This window comes from Nilaparvata lugens, chromosome 2, assembly GCF_014356525.2.
Source record: "Nilaparvata lugens isolate BPH chromosome 2, ASM1435652v1, whole genome shotgun sequence".
In the NCBI taxonomy this organism is placed as follows: domain Eukaryota; kingdom Metazoa; phylum Arthropoda; class Insecta; order Hemiptera; family Delphacidae; genus Nilaparvata; species Nilaparvata lugens.
Window position 1 is genome coordinate 80,381,858 of NC_052505.1, and position 20,722 is coordinate 80,402,579.

Genomic DNA, 20,722 nt, shown 5'->3' on the forward strand with positions numbered 1-20,722 from the left:
ATTCTAGGAAGAGGCAAATTTTTCTAAAAACCTCCTTCTTCTGGCTTAAGATCCTGACCCGAGAGGATGCACATGGAGTTTAGGGTCTTTTCTTATTCCTTTTAAAAATTTTTAATGAATTATTAAGCCAAACCCTTTTTTAAATGTAATGTATGTTTGTTGAATGTTAATTGTTTGTGAACTCAGTGCTGTCAAGGAGTTCGTAATTGTAAAGATTCCCATAAAAATAGCTTTAATTCGAAAGAAACTTATAAAAATCTGGATCACGCGTTAGCCCAGCAGTGACGAAAAGGAGCCTACCTAATTAATTATTGGAAATAATTAATTCAATCCACGAGAACATCCAGAACTTCAGTCAGTGAGTGATAAGTCAAACCAAATGAGCTCATTTTTCTACGTTCAGTGGGGTAATAATTAATAAAAAAGCGCTATTCCTATTAATTTGAATTAAAATTAAGAGTCACCACGTGTTGAACAATATCACATAGTTCACAAGAACATTTTATAAATTTATTTATTATATGTAGGAAGCTTACTTCCATGCACTGCCCGAATTCATATTAAAAGCCCTGAGATCTCATGTTTGAATATTAATTTATTAAATATTAATTTTGTAATTGAACCAAGTATATCATATCAAACTTATAGACCGAACAGGTTTTTATTGGTAGAATTTTGTATTGATTGGAAGTCTAAGTACCAGTATTAAATATAATATATTTATGAATTTGAAACTCATTATTGTGAATATTAGCAAAGCCTGTGATAATTATTCAGATTTTAAAAGTAGATTATTTAAGTGAATTATAGTTATATCGAATATTTTATGCATATCTGTTTTATGGGAATATATTTTGTGTTTTATGTCAGCATACAAACTTATAGAATTTTTTATTATATCCCAATTCATCTCGTGTTATATAGTTTGAGCTGTTTTGGTACCAACAAATATTTAGCAGCACTTAAAATCATAGAATCAAGTAATATTAACCTTATTCAGAGCACTCAATATTTATCATCCTTTGATGATATTCTTTTTATCAGCCAGAACAAGTATATTAAGAAATTATATTAATAAGGTTCCAGTTATATCATATAAGGATCCAGAGAGCTTCAAGAACTGGCGTTGTAAGTTCTAAGGAATTTTGAAAGGATATATTGGTGAATACTTGTAGTCACGACGAGCGTTTTAAGAATCAACTAGAAACAACTATAGTTGATCCTGATTATTCTCTAGTGGTACATGGTTACTGATAATCAGTCATCAAATATTCTTTTAATTTCCTTACTGGTATTCTTCAAGAACTTCATAGAAGCAGCGGTAAGAATTATCAATACCTGGTCCATGAACCTTATAAAATTCATGTTTCTACCACTGAGCTAGAGCTGAGGTTTGAACCCAGTAATTTTGCGAGCCGGAAGGCCTTAATTTTTTGTGAATTTATTCGCAAAAGAGGGAATTTAGAGACTGCTCTTACAAATACCAGAAACATCGTATTATCTGTGAAGGAATTGCAATCCACAACTTCTCACAATAGCTTCATAACGTGGGACTCTATCATAAGAGATAACCCCCCCCCAGGAGCACAACTTCACAATATACAGTTCAATAATTATTTTCTTAGTCTATATTATGTAAATTCATCTATAATTTTGCTGTATTGTAAGTTATTGTATATAAGTGTATAAGCCAGTATATATTGTAATCTACATAAATAAAGTACTCAATCAATCAATCAATCAAATAAATGCCTTAGTGACCCCCAAATAATTCATCATCAAAAAATAATGTTCAGATAAAAGTCTCATCAAAGAGTATGCATTCAGTAGAATGTGTGGGAAATGGGAATCCCATTTATGCTAAGAATGTTGAACCAGCAGACATAAAAACATATTTATATGGACTTGTTTATCGTTGATGCTTCAACTCAGGTACGCAATACTTTCCACATCACCAAATATATTTGGAAAAACACATTTATCTTGTTTTTGTGGAGAATTTCAAACCAGCAGACACAAACACATATTTTCTGGTTTTGTTTATCGTTGATGGTTCAACTTGGCTACATAATACTTTCTTCACCAGCATTCACCAAAATATATTTTAGCAACTTCCGTATGCATCGATGAAAAATTTTAAAAATCTGTATTATGTCAATAATTATTATCAGTGGGTAGTCAGTTTCGGTCGTCTTAGCGGTTTTAGATTCTGTAATTTGGATTGATTAATGGTATCTGCAACTCGTTCCATTAGTAAGTTATTATACCAATTAAATTCTTACAGTTCGTCAGCCGAAGAGATCAATGTCCAATTACCAATAAAATCTGAAAAATGCACGATTATCTTTTCTGAACTGGAAAGCTAAAAATATCAGTAAACACTATCAAGATTAAAAGGCTCATGTATTTCGAAAATTTGTTCATGATATTTTTGAAAAAGTTGAATATTCACAGTCAAAACATCAAGAACTAGCTTCAAGAACCAGCTTAGCAATGTCTTCAGGTTCTAGCATAGACTAGAGTAATATGTGATTCAAATAAAATTAGTGTGAGAAATTATGCTCAAATCAAATGGAAACAGAAATGGATTGACTCATCTCAACGTAGCTTCTGTAAAGGTAGGCGCACACAGATCGTCATCGGACGGGTCGGACGATGATAGATTTGATGCATTGTTTTCAATTGGAGTGCGCATACCTATACGATGCGGATAGGTATACGCACTCAAATTGAAAACAATGCATCAAATCTAATCGTCCGATGACGATCTGTGTGCGCCAACCTTTACAGAAGCTACGTTGAGATGATTCAATCCATTTCTGTTTCCATTTGATTTGAGCATAATTCCTCACACTAATTTTATTTGAATCACATATTACTTTAGTCTGTCCTGTCGTCTCAATTCACTCTTGTACCATAGAGAAAATAATACTTCAATCTCTGCTTGTACACAACAAAAATATATCCCTCGTCACATCACAAACCAGCGTTCCCAAATGCATCAAACCTTATACAGGAAAATACATTGAAGCTGAAAAATCAACAAGTGGAGAGCTCTGATGTTTCAAGGCCTTGTCTATGGTGAGGGGGGAAGGCACTGATCGAACATGTCTGGCGAATAATAATTTATCAATCAGCGGCTATTTCTCTACAGTAAATAAATTAGTAGAGATCACTCAGTAAGACGATTAATTAATAACTGGTCGTTTGGATGGCGCAGACAGTTCAGTTCAGCGACTCGCAGATCGCAGACAGACGCAGACGTAGCAGTGTCAATGACTCTTGTTGCGCGCTGCACTGCAGTCTGCAGACGCTCCGCAGACCCCAGACCAACCTGGACAGACCCTCTCTCGTCCGTCTCGCAACCAAAACAAGCAAATGGTTTCTCTTCAATGCCATTCGTACTCTCAATATTAGTACCTGTTATTTTCAAGGTGCAAAGTGCCGAAATGGAATAGCAGACGGATGCCGAGGGCCGAGCCTACACAACATGTCATTTACCCGTCTCTCTCGCCAGACAGCTACACTTTTTCAAATCGTTTTACATTTTTGTCATTAGTAAGATATTGACGGAGGTTGAAACTTGAATTAAAAAAAGAAAAGGAATTGCAAGACTGGTCATCACCTACACTACACACTATACCTGTAGGCAGTGTCTGTAAAGTTGTCTACCTACCTGTCTGGAAAGACTTCTGCTACCTAAGAAAATCAGCCAATTATTTATTTATTTATTTATTTATTTATCATTTACAACCAACTCAAAGACAAAGAAACAGACTACAGTCCAAAACTTCTTTTCATCCCAATTTCATAAAATAAATTGTCCAAATAAAGGTTATGTGCGACTTTCCAATTCTTCACTAATTTCTTCCACATTGAAACAAAACACAAACACTTGAAACAGTTATTAATTTTGAATTTAGAAAGATTAAGATCCGAATTGATAACAAAATTCCTTCTACTTAGTAATCAAAACTGTAAAATAATTATTAATTTGAAATATTTTGTTCCGAAAATTAAAACAATCTTCTCCATTGTAAATTATAAAGAGTTACTCAACAATGTGTGTGTATTAGTAGGCCTATAGGTTGAGAATGATCTTATAATTCTTTATCATACAAAAATAAATTTAGGTGTTTCTTATTAGGTACTAGCAGGAAACCTGTGCTCCGCAAGGGTCTATTTAAAACTTGACAATAAGTAATTATAAAATTATTTATTTATAATTAATATTATAATTATCTCTAATATAATTATCTCGGAATAAGTAATGAAATCTTGGAGAATTGAAAATAGGCCTTTAACCATCCTCGGTTAATTAAGAATCTATAATATGCAAAATTTCAAGTTAATCAATCCAGTAGTTCAGACGTGATTATGTGTCAAAAATAATTTTCCTATCCCGTACGTGTATGAGCCAGTTCTTTATTTTATTAATATCGGGGAACGAGCTTCGCTCTGGAGTACAAAAGCATAAAAAATTTATTACGAAAGAAGAAATTATAATAACATTCACACAGAAATGTTCCATCTAATAACAGTAAATTGAGATTAGTTCCCAGAGGAATGCAAAAATCTCCCTCACAAAGGCCCAGTTGCACAAAAGCCGGTTAAATTTAAATCCTGATTAACTTCACGTGAACCAAATCAGAGAAGACCATTTCAAAAAGATGGATCTACTGGAATTAATCAGGATTGAAAATAGCCCGGATTTTTTGCAACCGGCACTAAGTACCTGATTGAATGATTACAAAACTTCAACAGCTGAGTCATAATTTTGATACAGTCCCACACACATGAACTCGCTCACTCACTTCCATCACCAACAGACGACGAAATAATTATTATCAGCTGTTTTTCCAAGGATGAATAATAATTATCCTTTTTATGTCCTTCAGCGATTTTTCCCAGGGATGAGACATAGTGCAATCGAATCTTTATTTTATAAACCTGCTATGTTCTGAATTTCGTGAGAATCGTTAGAGCCGTTTTCGAGATCCGGTGAAATACAAACATATAAACATCTAAACATCCAAACATCTAAACATATAAACAGAAGTTGCTCGTTTGATAGTATAGATTAGGTGTCGGTTTACTTCAAATATTTTGAAATAAACAATGATAAGATCCTATAAATATATTATATCATAAGTCATAATGCTTTATTAGGTTATTAGATTCAATAGCTACACTCCACAATTTCCAATATTATTTTTTACAGAAAATAAAATGAAATAATAGAGATAGAGATTAATTATTGAGCATTAATTTCAGCTGAAAAATGAAGTAGTAATAAATGTACCTATGTAATATTAGTATAGGGACTATCTTATTATAATACGATCTATGAATTAGGTCAAATAATACTTTTTTGCTATTAGAAAAAACGACTAGCAGTCAGATATTTTACAATAAATGGATGTCAAGAAGTTGGCGGACCTGCCGAAAGATCTCGTTGTCACAGTGAGTGATTAATAAAAATTCATTTATTGTAAAATATCTGACTGCTAGTCGGTTTTTCTAATAGCAAAAAGTGATTTAATAATAAGCAGTTCGTGATGGAAAACAACATTGAAGAATTCAAATAATACCATATCAGACTTGGCTTCAATTATTATTCAATCATTGTACTGATGATTGTATTTTGATGAATTTTCTAGAATGGTTTTATTGAGTATTGATAATAATAGAAAAATTTATATATTATGAAGGGACTCTTGAGAACATACTTCCAATACTGCAGTTGTAGGAAAAATGTTGTAGTCTGTATGTAATTTGCGCGGGAAAGACATCTTAAAGTAATACATCTAAAAGTCTTTAAAAATACATCTAAATGTGCTTGCTACCTCAGATGCAGATCATGCAACAAATGAATAGTGTTCTCATAAACTCGAAAAATTATTTATTGAAAGATTACTTTACAGCTATCATAAAAACAACTCGATGTACTAACGTTCTACCTTAGTCTCATCGACCAAAAAATTTTGCACAGTATTTTACAATTTCCCATGTCTCTTTACAAAAAGTCTTCACAACATTCGACGACTTCCCACAGAGATTCATGCATTTCATTCATTGTTCAAATGCGCTTTTTAATTGATAAGCCTATAGATTTTTCTCAAAATGATGAGAGATAATTCCAACATTTATGTACTGTATGCTATTCTGATTTACCTGAGAATCACAATTAGGATTTGGATATAACTCGTATTTTTTGCTCAATCTGTCAAAAGAGAACACTCCTAGAGATATTATTTTTTTAGAATAGGAAGGAATGCTGAGAATGATCTTTATGAGGAACAAGTATGGGAATGAGGCCAAGTCTTTATTGTTTTGATTGCACTCAGACAGTTGGACATCAGGTTTAAAAAAATAGAAGGCTGTTGGATGTCAACGGCTTGAAAATACAATAGGCCTATGGCTGACTCAAAAAAGTGTGTTTCAGCCAAGAAATTAACTAGAAATAGGTGCTGTTCCGTTTTAAAACGAGAATTCCTCTTTTTGTTACGTTCTTACGTTTCAAATGTTTCTCGATCAATTCGGTTGCACAAGACTGTTGGTTAAAGTATTGGCTTTCTGTTATAAAAATACAATTTTAGCTATAGCCTATATACATATTTCCCTCCATGACTCATAAGAGTTGATCTTTTCTCAAATTTAAAGAATTCAATTAAACTCAATTCAATAATTAAAATTATAACAGGGGTGCCCACCCCCACTTCTCAAGACCATGAAAGTAAAAGTAATAGGTAGTTATCTGTTATAAAAATACAATTTTAGCAAATATCTTCTTCCTTCATGATTCATAACAATTGATCTCTTCTCAAATTTAAAGAATTCAATTAGTCTCAATTCAATAATTTATATTATAACAGGGGTGAACACATCCACCCCTCAAGCCCATGAAAGTAAAAGTATTAGTTTTCTATTATAAAAATAATTTTAGCAGATATCTTCCTTCGTGACTCATAAGAATTGATCTCTTCTCAAATTTAAAGAATTCAATCAATCTCAATTCAATAATTAAAATTATAACAGAGGTGCCCACCTGTGCCCGCTTGTGCACCCCCGCAAGCACCCCATGAACGCACTTCCTCTAAATTAAGAAAAAAATAGCTTTTGAGCAATAGAACGAAAGGGTTTGATTGATTACTACTTCCCATATCAACAATCATAAATTATATTAAAATTAATATAGGCCCAAATTTTTCATATGAATCTTATGTCTCAACTGACAAATCAATCTAGACTAAATAAACAATGTAATAGCTGTCATAACTCTCACATTATTAAAAATGTATGTGTTTTTTATATATCTTACAACTATTATAATTTCCACTGTGTAATCACCTCTCCCAAAAAAACTTGGGAAGGATAAATCATTTATTACATCGTTATTCGAATGAGGTGTACTTCAGTATGAAAGGGTCGATATATTCGTTTTGTATTCTCAAGATAAATTAAGAAATGTGGAATGTTGAAACAAACAATAAAATTAAAATATTTCAAGTACTTATCATTTATCATTTCTAATCCAAATAACAACTTTTCTGTTTTTAAGAACATTTTCTGGACCTTAAAAAGAGAGTTATAAATTTTGAAGAACTTTATTGTGCAGGGGGATATCAAATTACTGTTGCTATTTAGAAGTTTATCTGTGTTTGTTTTTATTGCATTGCTTAATTCCAGACAGATAAATTTAATATTCCTGAACTGTTAAGCAGGCTGAATCTCTTATTTTACGGCCTATAAATGCCATACATGAAAAGGCTGTTGCTCTTACCATCCTGCTGCAATGTGTTCAATTTTTCACTCGTGATGCTACTTTGAAAAAGATGTGGTTTTTATTTTCTGTTCTCATTAAATTTGTGGGGCTGTTGACAGATTTACGTATAGTAGATAAAGAATACAGTATTGTGTATAGCTTTCAAAGAATCCTACATAGGTAATGAATACATTATTGTATATTGCTTTCAAAGAATCCTACATAGGTATTATTGTTACGATTTTTGGTAATTCGTCTTAACGTAATACTTATTGTTGAAAAAATCAGACTGTCTTCAATCTTAGAATTTCTCACCGTGAGATGATTTTTTATTTCAACAGTTCGAATTTTCAACTTTGTTAAAATGCAGTTTTTATCACATTAAGAGCTTGTAGAAATTGTGGAATAATTTTTATGTGGAAGTTCTTGAAAAGGGATTGTATTTATGATTTTAAAAGATTCTCACTTTCTTGTCGAATGAAAAATCGTTGATTACAACTGCCTTTTCCTTGTCTCAAATCATCATTAGAGGCTTATTTCATGGCCAATAATTTTGAAGAATACTTTTGAGGATATCGTACTTAAAATCTTATATTCAAAATAACTACCTAGTATATTCTTGTACTATGAAATATACGTCTATGTGATATACGATATGTGTCTGATGATGTTGGTATATACCAATGTAAGTGCATTTTCACTCCATAAGTGTTTTTTTTTTTTAATTCAAGTTTATGAAATATATTTAAAATTATATTTTGATTGGAGTAACCATTGAACGAACAAAATTAATATAGAATGATGACAATAAGAACACAAATACAGACAGGAGGCTATATTTTAGTGTTAAGTTAGTGTTAAAAGTCTGTTGTTCATTCTTATTGGAATAACCATTACCGGTATTTACAATAAATGTTTTGTCGAAACTTCAAACTATACAATGAAATACAATGAAACTAAAATACAAGTATTCATACAAATTCCACAAATGACAAATTCATCATTGTATGACATTATTGACCGAGCGAAGTGAGGTCTAAGATTCAAGTCGACGGTTTGGCATTTCTCTTAATGTTTGAATGTTTATATGTTGCGCATTTATGGCGTAACGCGGTAATAGATTTTCATGAAATTTGACAGGTATGTTCCTTTTTTAATTGCCGTCGACGTATATACAAGGTTTTTGGAAATTTTGCATTTCAAGGTTAATATAAAGGAAAAAGAAGCCTCCTTTATACGCCAATATTAGAGTAAAAATCATACTATAGAATTATTCATTATAAATCAGCTGACAAGTGATTACACAGATGTGTGGAGAAGCCATAAGCTGCATTTTGCTGCATTTCCATAAGGACTATAGTTTCAATCAGGTACTTGTGGATGAGTATACTGCGTGAGATCTACTGTTCACAGAACTACTAGTAGTAGACTAGTAGTCGGTTAAAATGGCGAAAATGTTGTTAAAAACAAGGTTTTTCGCGATTTTATTGAGAACGGCTCCAACGATTTTGATCAAATTCATACCTGAAATAGTCATTGATAAGCTCTATCAACTGCCACAAGTCCGATATCTGTAAAAATTTCAGGAGCTCCGCCCCATCTATGCAAAGTTTGATTTTAGATTCCCAATTATCAGGCTTCAGATACAATTTGAACGAAAAATTTCAAGTGGAAAAGATTGAGCATGAACTCTGCAATTAATGTCCAGTAACATTTCCACCTAAAATTGAAAATAAGCTTGAAATTCGAGAAAATGTGATTATTAAATTGCAAACTGTTGGCAACCGTTGGTTCTATTAAATCGTTCACTACGAAGAGATAGCAGACCTCGTGTGTCTCCAGCGTTATTGACCTATCACCAGCTGTCTCATATCTTTGAATAGTAGACTTGAGATGCGCGAGTAGCCTACACTAGCGTCAGGTGATCAATTTTCATAACGGCAGGGAAAGTTGTGTGAGTGCGCCACACCAGATTTTTACTCTAATATTGGCGTATGAAGGAGGCTCCTTTTTCCTTTTATATTATCCTTGAAATGCAAAATTTCCAAAAACCTTGTATATACGTCGACGCGCAATTAAAAAAGGAACATACCTGTCAACTTTCATGAAAATCTATTATCGCGCTTCGCCGTAAATGCGCAACATATAATCATATAAACATTTAAACATTCAAACATTAAGAGAAATGCCAAACCGTCGACTTGAATCTTAGACCTCACTTCGCTCGGTCAACTAGTATTATCCAAGAAGATATTCAATTAGTATCTCAAAAATTGATTATATTTCATTCGAATAATATTGTTCCTTCCTCATAACTATTTGGGCTGATTATATTTTATTATAATTAGGGGTGCAAACAGCGGGGAGGCGAATAAGTTGACTACGTTATTGAAATTTTTGGGGTAGTGGGTTCAAATCAATTATCGGGCGGCAGGGTCCCAAAAAGAATTGAGCAGTGTTATAATATCGACTGACGACCTATTTTTCATCACCATAGTAAGATAAAGATGCCGGCAGGATCTGTTTCTCCAGTGTAAGACTTATTTGATCAAGTCACAACAGAGACAGGCTTGTCAACCACTCCTTAATTGGGGGGGGGATTAAACTAATAAATTGGGATATTTAGGGGTGTGCGTCATCGGACTTGAGGGGGTTGGGCACCCCTGATATGCATATCAATATCAATACTGTAAATTATTATATAAACCTACCACATAATTACTGTTACAATAACATTAATTGTTGTTTATAGAAGCCTGTATTATGACACCATCAAAATGTTCTTAAAACTTGTAGATTATCAAATAAAGATAGTTGGGTATTGGATATAATTATTTATCTATCTAATCATCCAGAATATTACACAACTTACAGAAAAGTACCACAGGCTTGCACACAAAACGGTTCCAATTATAATTTATACAACAGTCCAAATGTAGCTATAGGTTATGTGTCACTTCAATATTCTTCAATTACACATTCAATTTACAATTCAAAACACACAAAAATTATTTTTAAATTAAAACATTATAAAAGGTATTGTTATTATATGACTATTATATAAAACGTATCAAGATAATTTTATGCGGAAAACCCCAATCAAAAAGGCACCTGATAGTAGCTGAACCACCTTGGTTAGTGAGTGTTCTTACCTCAACAAAAAAACCATCGCAATTCTGCACATCTAATACCCCAGACTGGAATTTGAAAAACAGCTTGTTGAGCATTACTTCAAACTGAGATGTGCTGCCTTATAATATATGATTCTTACTCTTCACACAGCTATTTCATGCTGAATTAAAATACATATCCATGTTTAATTCCATGTGAATATTAATTTCGATTAATACAACATATTAGAGATAGATTTGGTTAATGACATAGGTACGTTGATTTAACCAATCAAATTGTTGAAAATTACTTCAATCTGGGATGTGCTGCCTTAGCATCACTGCCTCAAATAAGACTCTACGACAATAAATAGCCATATTTTTCAACAAGCCAAAATTTATAAAAATCTTTCTTTAGAAATTAGAGTGCTGCCGAACTATGGATTCAAAAAAATTGTGAAAAATAAATTGACAGAGAGAGTGTACTATTCGGTAGATGAGTATCTTCAGTCTTCAATATAATGCAACATGTAGCATTTAATTTTTGGTAACACTAAACTAAATAAATAACTTTTATAACTTATTAATTATTAATATGGTAAAGCTCAAATTGATTCCCATATGTATGTGTGAGAGTGTGTGTGTCTGCGTGTGTGAAAGTACATTTTGATAAAAATTAGCAGTGTTGTCAGCTCCTACTAACGGGCAAAAGACTTTGTTCTTTTTTGTTAGTAGTAATTTTATTTTGCTCTGTGAAAATCATAAGTTTGTTTTTTTTCTTTTCTTTTCTCTTATTATATATTTTTTAGTTTTAAATTACAGTATGTTATTATACTCAAGAGAAGGAACTTGTACTATAATATGTTGTATTTGTTTTGATGCAAAATAAAAATTATTTGATTGATTTGATATGAATCTTAGTTTGTTTCTAAGACTAAGACAAAATTTTATTGTAGTAGAATGTTTAAAATGGTTTGAATATTTCCATATATTACGTATTTATGATTTCTATTATTATTTGCTTATTCTATATCATATTTTATAAATGCTTATTTATTTTTCTTCTATTTCACAAGTGTTATATATTATATTATTGTTATTATTTTGACGTGCTTATACAATGTAAAGTTGGTCTGGCAATAAAAAACTTGAATCACACCGCTATTTCATGCTGTATTAAGATATTTTTATGTTTAATTCCATATTAATATTTAACTAGATCAATACAGATAAGTGATAGATTTTATTAACTCCCGTTTGATTTGTTTATAATATTATGATTGATTGTTTGACTGCATCAAACTAATTATATTTTCAGATCTGCAAATAGATATATTGTTCCTCGAACTGACTTTGAACTTTTGCAGAAGACGTTCCTGAACTTTTTGCAGAAGACAATTCAACTACACAGTAAATAAACTAATAAATATTATCCCTGAACATTTTATAAAGATGAAACCCTCAAAAGGACTTAACGAAAATTGAGAACTGGATCAAGACCGAAAATGTTGTAGTCAAAATATTTTAATTCTAGGCATTTATCAATTCTTTATTCTCAAGGTTTATTTAATTATTTCCCCCTTTACTACATGAAAGTTGTCTCTCAGACTGAATTCAATTTATATAATGTTATCCTGTACTGTATTTCAAATTTTTGATGTATCAAAATGAATATTTGTTTGATGAATTACATTTCGTTTATGTTTATGCTATGAACTACTCCGCTATCGTGTTTTTTTCTATTTTGAAAGTGTATGATAATTTTTTGTTGAAGTGTTTGCTAATTTTTTTGTTTCATACAGTTACTTTTTTTCTATTTTTCTCTAATTGGAGTGCTTACTGAATTTTGTTTTGCTTGCAACGCCAATATTATATATTAGATTATTATTTAGTTTCAATGAAAGCCTTTGTAATTTTGTAGTAAATTTATAATGTACTAGCCGTCATGCTCGTTTCGCTCGCCATATCCGTCTAGCCAGGGGGCTCCGCCCTCTGGACCCCCGACTGGATCGTCCAAGAATGAGACTCGCTTCGCTCGCCTGCATTTTTCATTTGAGCATTTCTATCATATGTTAGGACAATCCAGTCGGGGGTCCAGACTAAACGGCTGGCTAAACGGATATGGTGAGCGAAGCGAGCCTGACTGCTAGTAAAATATAATATTCCCAGGATTGAAGTAGCAGTGCCCAATCAATTTTTCCGCGATAAATGCATTCAAATCTTCAACTAGGTGCCAACCTAACAAATTCAACTCAACTTAATGTCAACCTGACAAAATTATTAATTTAGTTGCCAGTTAACAACTGTTTCGAAGAGGTACTCTATCTAGATTATAGTTCTATAGTAACATATGATACGGAAATTTCAATTATAATTAAGAAATTGGGAGAAGAAGAATATACATGCTAAAAGGAATTTCAAACCCTTAAAAACAACCCTTAGAGTTAAAATATTGCCAAAAGATTTCTTAGTGCGCCTCTAAAGGGCCAACTGAACATACCTACCAAATTTGAACGTTTTTGGTCCGGTAGATTTTTAGTTATGCGAGTGAGTGAGTGAGTGAGTGAGTGAGTGAGTGAGTGAGTCAGTCAGTCAGTCAGTCAGTCAGTGAGTGAGTGCCATTTCGCTTTTATATATATATATATATAGATGGAACTGAATTTTGTTTTCCATGTATTTGTGAATTATTGAATTTGGCAATAAATTTGATTTGATTTGATTTGATTTGTTGTAGGAGGCATGACGTGCAGCATGATCAAGTGCCAGGACAAGCAGACGTGCGTGACGGATGCGGCAAGCGGCGCACCGCGCTGCGTGACGTGCAGCTACCGCTGTCCGAAGCCGCCACGACAGCATGCAAGCACGAGCACGCGTGCAGCGCTCATCTGCGGCTCCAACAACCGCACCTACCACTCCTGGTGTCACATGCTCAAGGACTCATGCGCCACCGGCTACGTCATTGAGACCAAGCATGCCGGATCCTGCAATCTGTCTGCTGGTAATAATAATAATCATTCAATACAAATACCTTATCATATCTTATCATTCGTCATTCATATAAGATCATCTTTATTGATAACACCTCTCCTTCTCACTTCATATATTCATTTTCACCATCAGCTTTATTAAGAAATGTTTTATAAGTAGTTTTCTAAGTATTTTTTTCTTTTCAAACATTAGTTTTATAGTTTGTTTTGATTAAACTGTAATATCGGGGCACTGAGCTTCGCTCGTTATTTTTATTTATTGATAAACAGAACCATGGCTTACTTCAGATAATATATCTATCTATCTATCTATAGTAGGCTATGACAGAACACAATATTCTCTAAAATGATCGTGTTTATATTTCACAGCTATACGTCATCTTATGAATTTCGGGGTACGATATTTTGATTTTTCACATACGGTACTCGTTCACACTCACTTTTATACTATCCACAGACGACGAAAGTCTCAACTGTTTCAGCCAAGGATGAATTATCCTTTTAATGTCGTTCAGCAAGTTTTCCCAAGGATGAGACCTAGTGCAATCGATTTTTTATATCATAAACCTACTTTGTTCCTAATTTCGTGAAAATCGTTAGGGCCGTTTTCAAGATCTGTTGAACATAAATAACCAGATATAAATATAAATAGCCAGATATAAAAATACAGAAATTGCTCGCTTAATATAATAGGATAAATACCTTATCATCTTATCATTTGTCATTCATATAAGACTGCATGCTCTCTTATCATCTTTATTGATAACACCTCTCACTTCATATATTCTTTTCCACCATAAACTTTATTGAAAAATGTTTCATAAGTAGTTTTCTAAGTATTTTTTTTTCAAGCATTACCTAGTTTTATTGTTTTGTTTTTTTTTTTGTTTTGATTAAACTATACACTGTACTTATTGTTGTGTTAAGGAAGCAGCATATTTGGGTTATTACCTGTTGTTTCCGATGTACCGTAATATTATAAATATATTATTATGAATAAATACGTTATTTTTCGGGATTTATAAACTCCAGGATTGTGAGTGGGTAATTGGAAAACTTATAGCTACGTCATCAAGACCAAGCATGCCGGCTCCTGAAATCGGTCTGCTTTTACGGTATCTAAATTCATAACCGTTCAATAAAAATACGTTATTTCCCCATATAAGCTCCAGGATTTATTTATTACATTCCACAATCATAATATCAAATCAATAATTGGCAGAGAATCAACAGGATAAACCTAAAACTGTTTCTCTCCCCAATTTTGATAAAAATAGTTGAAATGAGGTTATGAAAACTTTTTTATAAAGATCACAAAAATTCACAGTCTAAATACACATACTAAAAATACTGGGTTGATCAGAAAGATGGAATAAATTATTAATACACTTGAAAAGGCATTAATTAATTGAAGAACATTTTTATTTATTTTGTATTTATTTATTGTATAAAATACTATAATCATAATACAATTATGACATTGGAGGAAAAACTAGGCTAAGCCTGTACTATTTCTCTCCAAAAATGTTGATAAAATGTTAATGTTGTCCAAAAGATAAGGTTATATAGTCACACACTGCTTCGTCACTTGATTTTCGGTCCAGAAATGATGATTTAAAATTTTGAATTTTGAAGGTTGATTTTATACTCTAAATGAATCACAATAAATTAAAAACTTTGGAAATATTGCACTTATTTAAAAAATTTGAATACAAAATCAAAAACCTACTCTCTATTTGCTATTCACAGCTCTAAAATATATTTATAATTGATTTTGGATCACACACTGCTTCGTCACTTGATTTTCGGTCCAAAAATGATGATTTAAAATTTTGAATTTTGAAGGTTGATTTTATACTCTAAATGAATCACAATAAATTAAAAACTTTAGAAATATTGCACTTACCATATTTAAAAAATTTGAATACAAAATCAAAAACCTACTCACTATTTGTTATTCACAGCTCTAAAATATATTTATAATTGATTTTGGATTAAGGAATTTGAGTGGGTAATTGAAAAAAATATATATTTATTCATCAATGACATAAATCTCTAAATTATACTTTAAATATCATGTATAGGTTTAAAATAAATCGCTTCTTGGTTTTTGGGAACCCACGTAAAGTGTTGGTCTACTTAATCATCATCATCATCATCATCCGTTCCATTACCCATGCCCCAGTCTGGAGGATATTATTATGAGTATCAGCATCAACAAAAAAAAAACAATTTTGTGGAGTCGAATCCTCAAATGGAATGTATACATACCCCCTTACAACGGGAGTTCGCTTCTCAATTATTTATCTGAGACATAATAGAGTAACTATGTTGCCAACCGTTTCTCAAAGTTAATAGAATGTTAAGTATAGCAGTAACTATAGAGCCTAATGTTGAAACTGAAGAATAATCCAGAAAACCTTGACTAAGATGTAATAAAGCAGCATGATAGCTGTAGCTATAGAGCATAATGTTTAAACCAAAGAATAATCCAGAAAATCTCCACTATGATGTAATAAAGCTGCATGAATCCTACGGTAATTGATAAACTAAAATTGTCATACTAAAAGTGCGCAATTCCTAGCCACGCGGCTTGAGACGTCGCTAAGGTATTGCACCTCAATGTTCAAAGTGGGACAAGCTTACCGGCATCTCCCTGTTGATAACTAGATACCATACTATATTAATATAATTTTGTTCTAGTATTGACATGTCACCAGTCAAATGAGTGTTACTCAGAAATTGATGTAATGTGACGATAAATAAATGAAATGAACTGAAATGAAAATTAGGTAAATTAATATAGGCAACTTTGTGTTATAAAAATAAGTCGTCAGTATGTAGTGTAGCTAGAGTTGCATGATGAAACTAGAGAATAAATTTGGAAAAAGTGTGAATTATTTCTGAAATGAACAAATTAATCACGCCACACTGATGTTTCCGAAGAGTGTAGATTGCTCATGTTTGCTGAATAGATTGTTACTAAATGCTATAGGAATAAGTTTTCAAAATATTAAATAGTCTGAATTTTAAAACTCCAATGAATCACTCAATATACGGTTATGATGGATGAGCATCAATAGTTAGCAAATAAACAAGGGTTACTCAAATAATAAATAATAACTTTGTTGTAGTTCTGACACTGTGTTACTTGTAAATATTTGAAAAAACACTTAATTTTGTTGGAGTATTAAGGAATGCATTTCACTCCTGAAGAGAAACCTCATGAGGCTGATGAAGCTCCTCTTCAGGAGTGAAATGCATTCTTCAATACTCCAACAAAAGTAAGTGTTTTTTCAAATATTCACAAGTAACACAGTGTCAGAACTACAACAAAGTTATTATATAATGTTTCGACTTTCGTCATGGGAAGCAACTTCAATAAATAAGACTACTGCTTCAAGGCATTTTCAAAATAATGTCTCAAAAATTCTCATTAAACACTCATTTCTTGCACATTTACTTGATTGTATCCCATAAAATTGACAATGTGAACAATCAATAGGCCTATTTGTGAATAAAATTAACAATGTGAACAATCAATATTTGTGAATAAAATCAACATTTTCGTTAATATGATTCAATTTCATCAATCATGTTTTTAATTCAGTATTTTGCATAAATACTGTTATTAGCTTGTGAGCAGAGCAACTATCAGCATTCTTAAATATCAAGATATTCACAATAATGCCTTTACGTTTACAATTTCTTGTCTATCTTTTGACATAATTCAATTTTCATAGAACATAACTCCGTTTTGAACTATTTTCAACGACACTACAGTCTAATTTTTGAATATTAGTTATTAAAAGTGAGTGTTGAAAATGGATTTTAAAAATCCGAAAGCGCTCCACATGTGAGTAGGCTACTATAGTTTTAATAACTAATATTTAAAAATTAGACTGTAGTGTCGTTAAAAATAGTTTAAATAGTTTAAATAGTAAAAACGGATTATTACTTACAGTTCATCATGGATAGTGAAATAGACGAAAACATAAGTCTTGATTATAGATTTTTTTAAAATTAATTATCATTTCAACTATAATTATTAACTAGAATTTGATTTTTTTCAGGCAACTCCAACGTTAAGGCTGTGATGAATACGGTACTTGATCATAGTAAGTTATTCTCATAGCCCTTCTCTGCAGCACCTATAACCATCTGATTCCTGATTGAAAATGTCCCTGATCCTGATACAACACATTACGACTACATGTGAATCTGATTTCCTCTGCTGAAATTCTATTTCACAAATCTACTTGAATTATTGTATATTCCTAGTTGAAAATCAAAATCTAAATCAATAGACATTCAATAGTTCATTCATAGTTGACGAATTTCTTATCCATAAGTGTTTGTAGAATACTGTATATCTCTGCAGTATTTATAAGGTACTGTACATAGATTATACCGTACAAGTCATGTTTCATGAGTGCTCTATTCATTATGATGAGTTACATAGAGCATAAAAGATATGAAATTACAATCACTCTATACTTCATTGACTTGAACATTCTCAGTGTTCAAAATCTCCTATTATAATAAAAATAGTCCATCTCTAATTATGCAAGCCTAACGAGAATTCAAACCACTAAAGTAGATTTAGATTAAAAAATGCAACCGTTGTATGTTGTACTTAGTTGATGTTGTATGTCCACATTGTATACTATGTAAGTACATGTAGTTTATTGAATATTACTTGATCAATTGATGTTAAATTATGTCAGAGCGCATAATGTTCAACTAAAAGTAAATTAACGTTAATGTATATGTGTAAATTAAGTTGTATACTAGTGAGTGTTTCTGTGTGTGGATGTATTCGAGTGAGTTGGAGCAACACCAAATGTAGAAAATATCTGAAACTGTCTAATCAAAGATGGAGAACTGCGCGTCACTTATTTGTGAATATCTGCCGCATTTTAGAGAATCTTCAAATTGAGAGAATTATCTACTGTTGTATATGGCACTGACACAGTCCTCTGGTTTGTGAGAACAGTTTTGGGCCTAATCAGTTTTTACAATAATCTTAATTCTAATAAACAATCTGAGCATACAGATAATCCAAATAAAAATACTAGTATAATCAAATTAAAAAATAATCATAATCTGCCTGAAAGTGTGTTCCTTTCGTCAATTACAGGCAACAAGCTGAAAATATTGTACTGCGAATGATTAAGTCAACCTCAGTTCGAATCCATTGCCAATTTAAATCAACTCTCATCGTGTTAAATAATTCAGAAATATTATTTGCTTACCCATTTTTGTTGTTATAAAATGAAGAGTGCATTTTGAATTATTGTTGAACACAGTTTTAGTATACTTTTTATCACTCTTATGGTACCTATCTATCTCACAATAAGACCAGCGAAAACCTGCGCCTTTCTCTGTTTCTCTGACTTGCACAATATAACAATGGATAATGTTTTACAATAATCAAAAAATCATAAACTTGAACTTCATAACAACTTAATTATTGTACCGTATAATTATTATTGAAACTTCTGTCTAGGAATACGAAATCATTTATTATAATTTGATTGGTGTAGGGTAAACCAGCCCACGTTGGGACACCAAAATTCAAACAGCTATAACTTGGACAAATAAAGAGAAAATCTTCATTTTTTATATTTATTGTATTTGCTCACACTTTCATCCTTGAGGATGGCAACTGCATTGATTGACAATTGATTTTTTTATTGCAAAAACAATTTTATGAGTGTGTCCCAACCTGGCCCACAATGGGACATCGCTCAAGTTGGAACATTGAATTAAAAATAAGCAATTCATTTTTCTTATTTATTAAAAACATATTTGAATTTACATCTCATTATGAATATTACTAGTATAAATACATTATTTAACAGTTTTTGAAAATTTGAAAATCTCAAAGTATGTGCTTGAATTGATGCCTCTGAAGCTACATTACAGGTGGTCATAGCTTTGTTTTAGACAGAATAACTGGATTAAAAATAAGAGTACAATAATGTTCTATATGTCAAAATATTCATAAAATAATACAGAAGGCATATTAGCTGTGAGACTTTCCTTGAATGGTGGATTTTTGGAGTAAAAAATTAAATTCCTCTCCTCCAAAAAAAACTTTTAGGTTACAAAAAATGTGTTTTCATTTTTTTCTTTATAACGACTGGTGCTACAGCTGAAATTATTGTATCTGTAAATAAGTCTATGCACAGCTGATAAAACAACTCAGTTTTCGCCAGTCTAACACTCACCAATTTCCCACAACTTGAAGTGTCCCAACGTGGGCTGGTTTACCCTACTCAATTGTCTAAAAGTAAAAACTACCCATATTATCAGAGGAATAAAACATAATTTTGAAATTGCAATATTAAGACAGAAAATATTACTTCTAGTCAGATAAGATCAATACAACCATTCAATAAATTTTTCTCATACTAGAGTTTGATTTTCTTCTCAGCAAATCAGTTACTGTACTGTAACAAATTTTCAGACACACTAGTCATAAAACTCTATTATATCAACCTTATTATTGTTGAAAGATTGAAACATCATGAAAGGGTTAATTACAGCATAAATATGCATACATTAAAAATCTGTACTCTTGAGTTTTTTTAGTCTATTTTTTTAGAATATTTGAAACTGAGTAGAAGATATTCTATATCTTCTATAATTTTCTATACGGTACATGTGTCATGAACATTGGAAGATGCTTTAGCCTATTTCATTACTAAGTTACGATATTACAATTACAATTTTCATTTTCTAATAAATTTTCTAATTTATTACTAAGTTACAATATTACAATTATTACAATTTTCATTTTCTAATAAATTTCTCAATAATCGTTTTATATTAATGACTGATGAGAACATTCACGT

The 20,722-nt window shown here is 31.6% G+C and overlaps 1 protein-coding gene across 2 annotated transcripts in view; it reads left to right on the forward strand.

Annotated features, from left to right (window-relative positions):
• Positions 1–19,404, forward strand: part of LOC111047675 (follistatin-A) — a 100,441-nt gene extending 81,037 nt beyond the window's left edge. The window contains exons 6-7 of one of the 2 annotated variants that reach the window (XM_039421860.1): positions 13,610–13,873; positions 17,936–19,404. In XM_039421860.1, coding sequence (XP_039277794.1) covers positions 13,610–13,873; positions 17,936–17,997 — 326 coding nt within the window. In that variant the 3' untranslated portion in view covers positions 17,998–19,404. The remainder of the gene's footprint in view (positions 1–13,609; positions 13,874–17,935) is intronic. The other variant, XM_039421861.1, reaches the window with a different exon arrangement.
• The last annotated feature ends 1,318 nt before the right edge of the window (positions 19,405–20,722 follow it).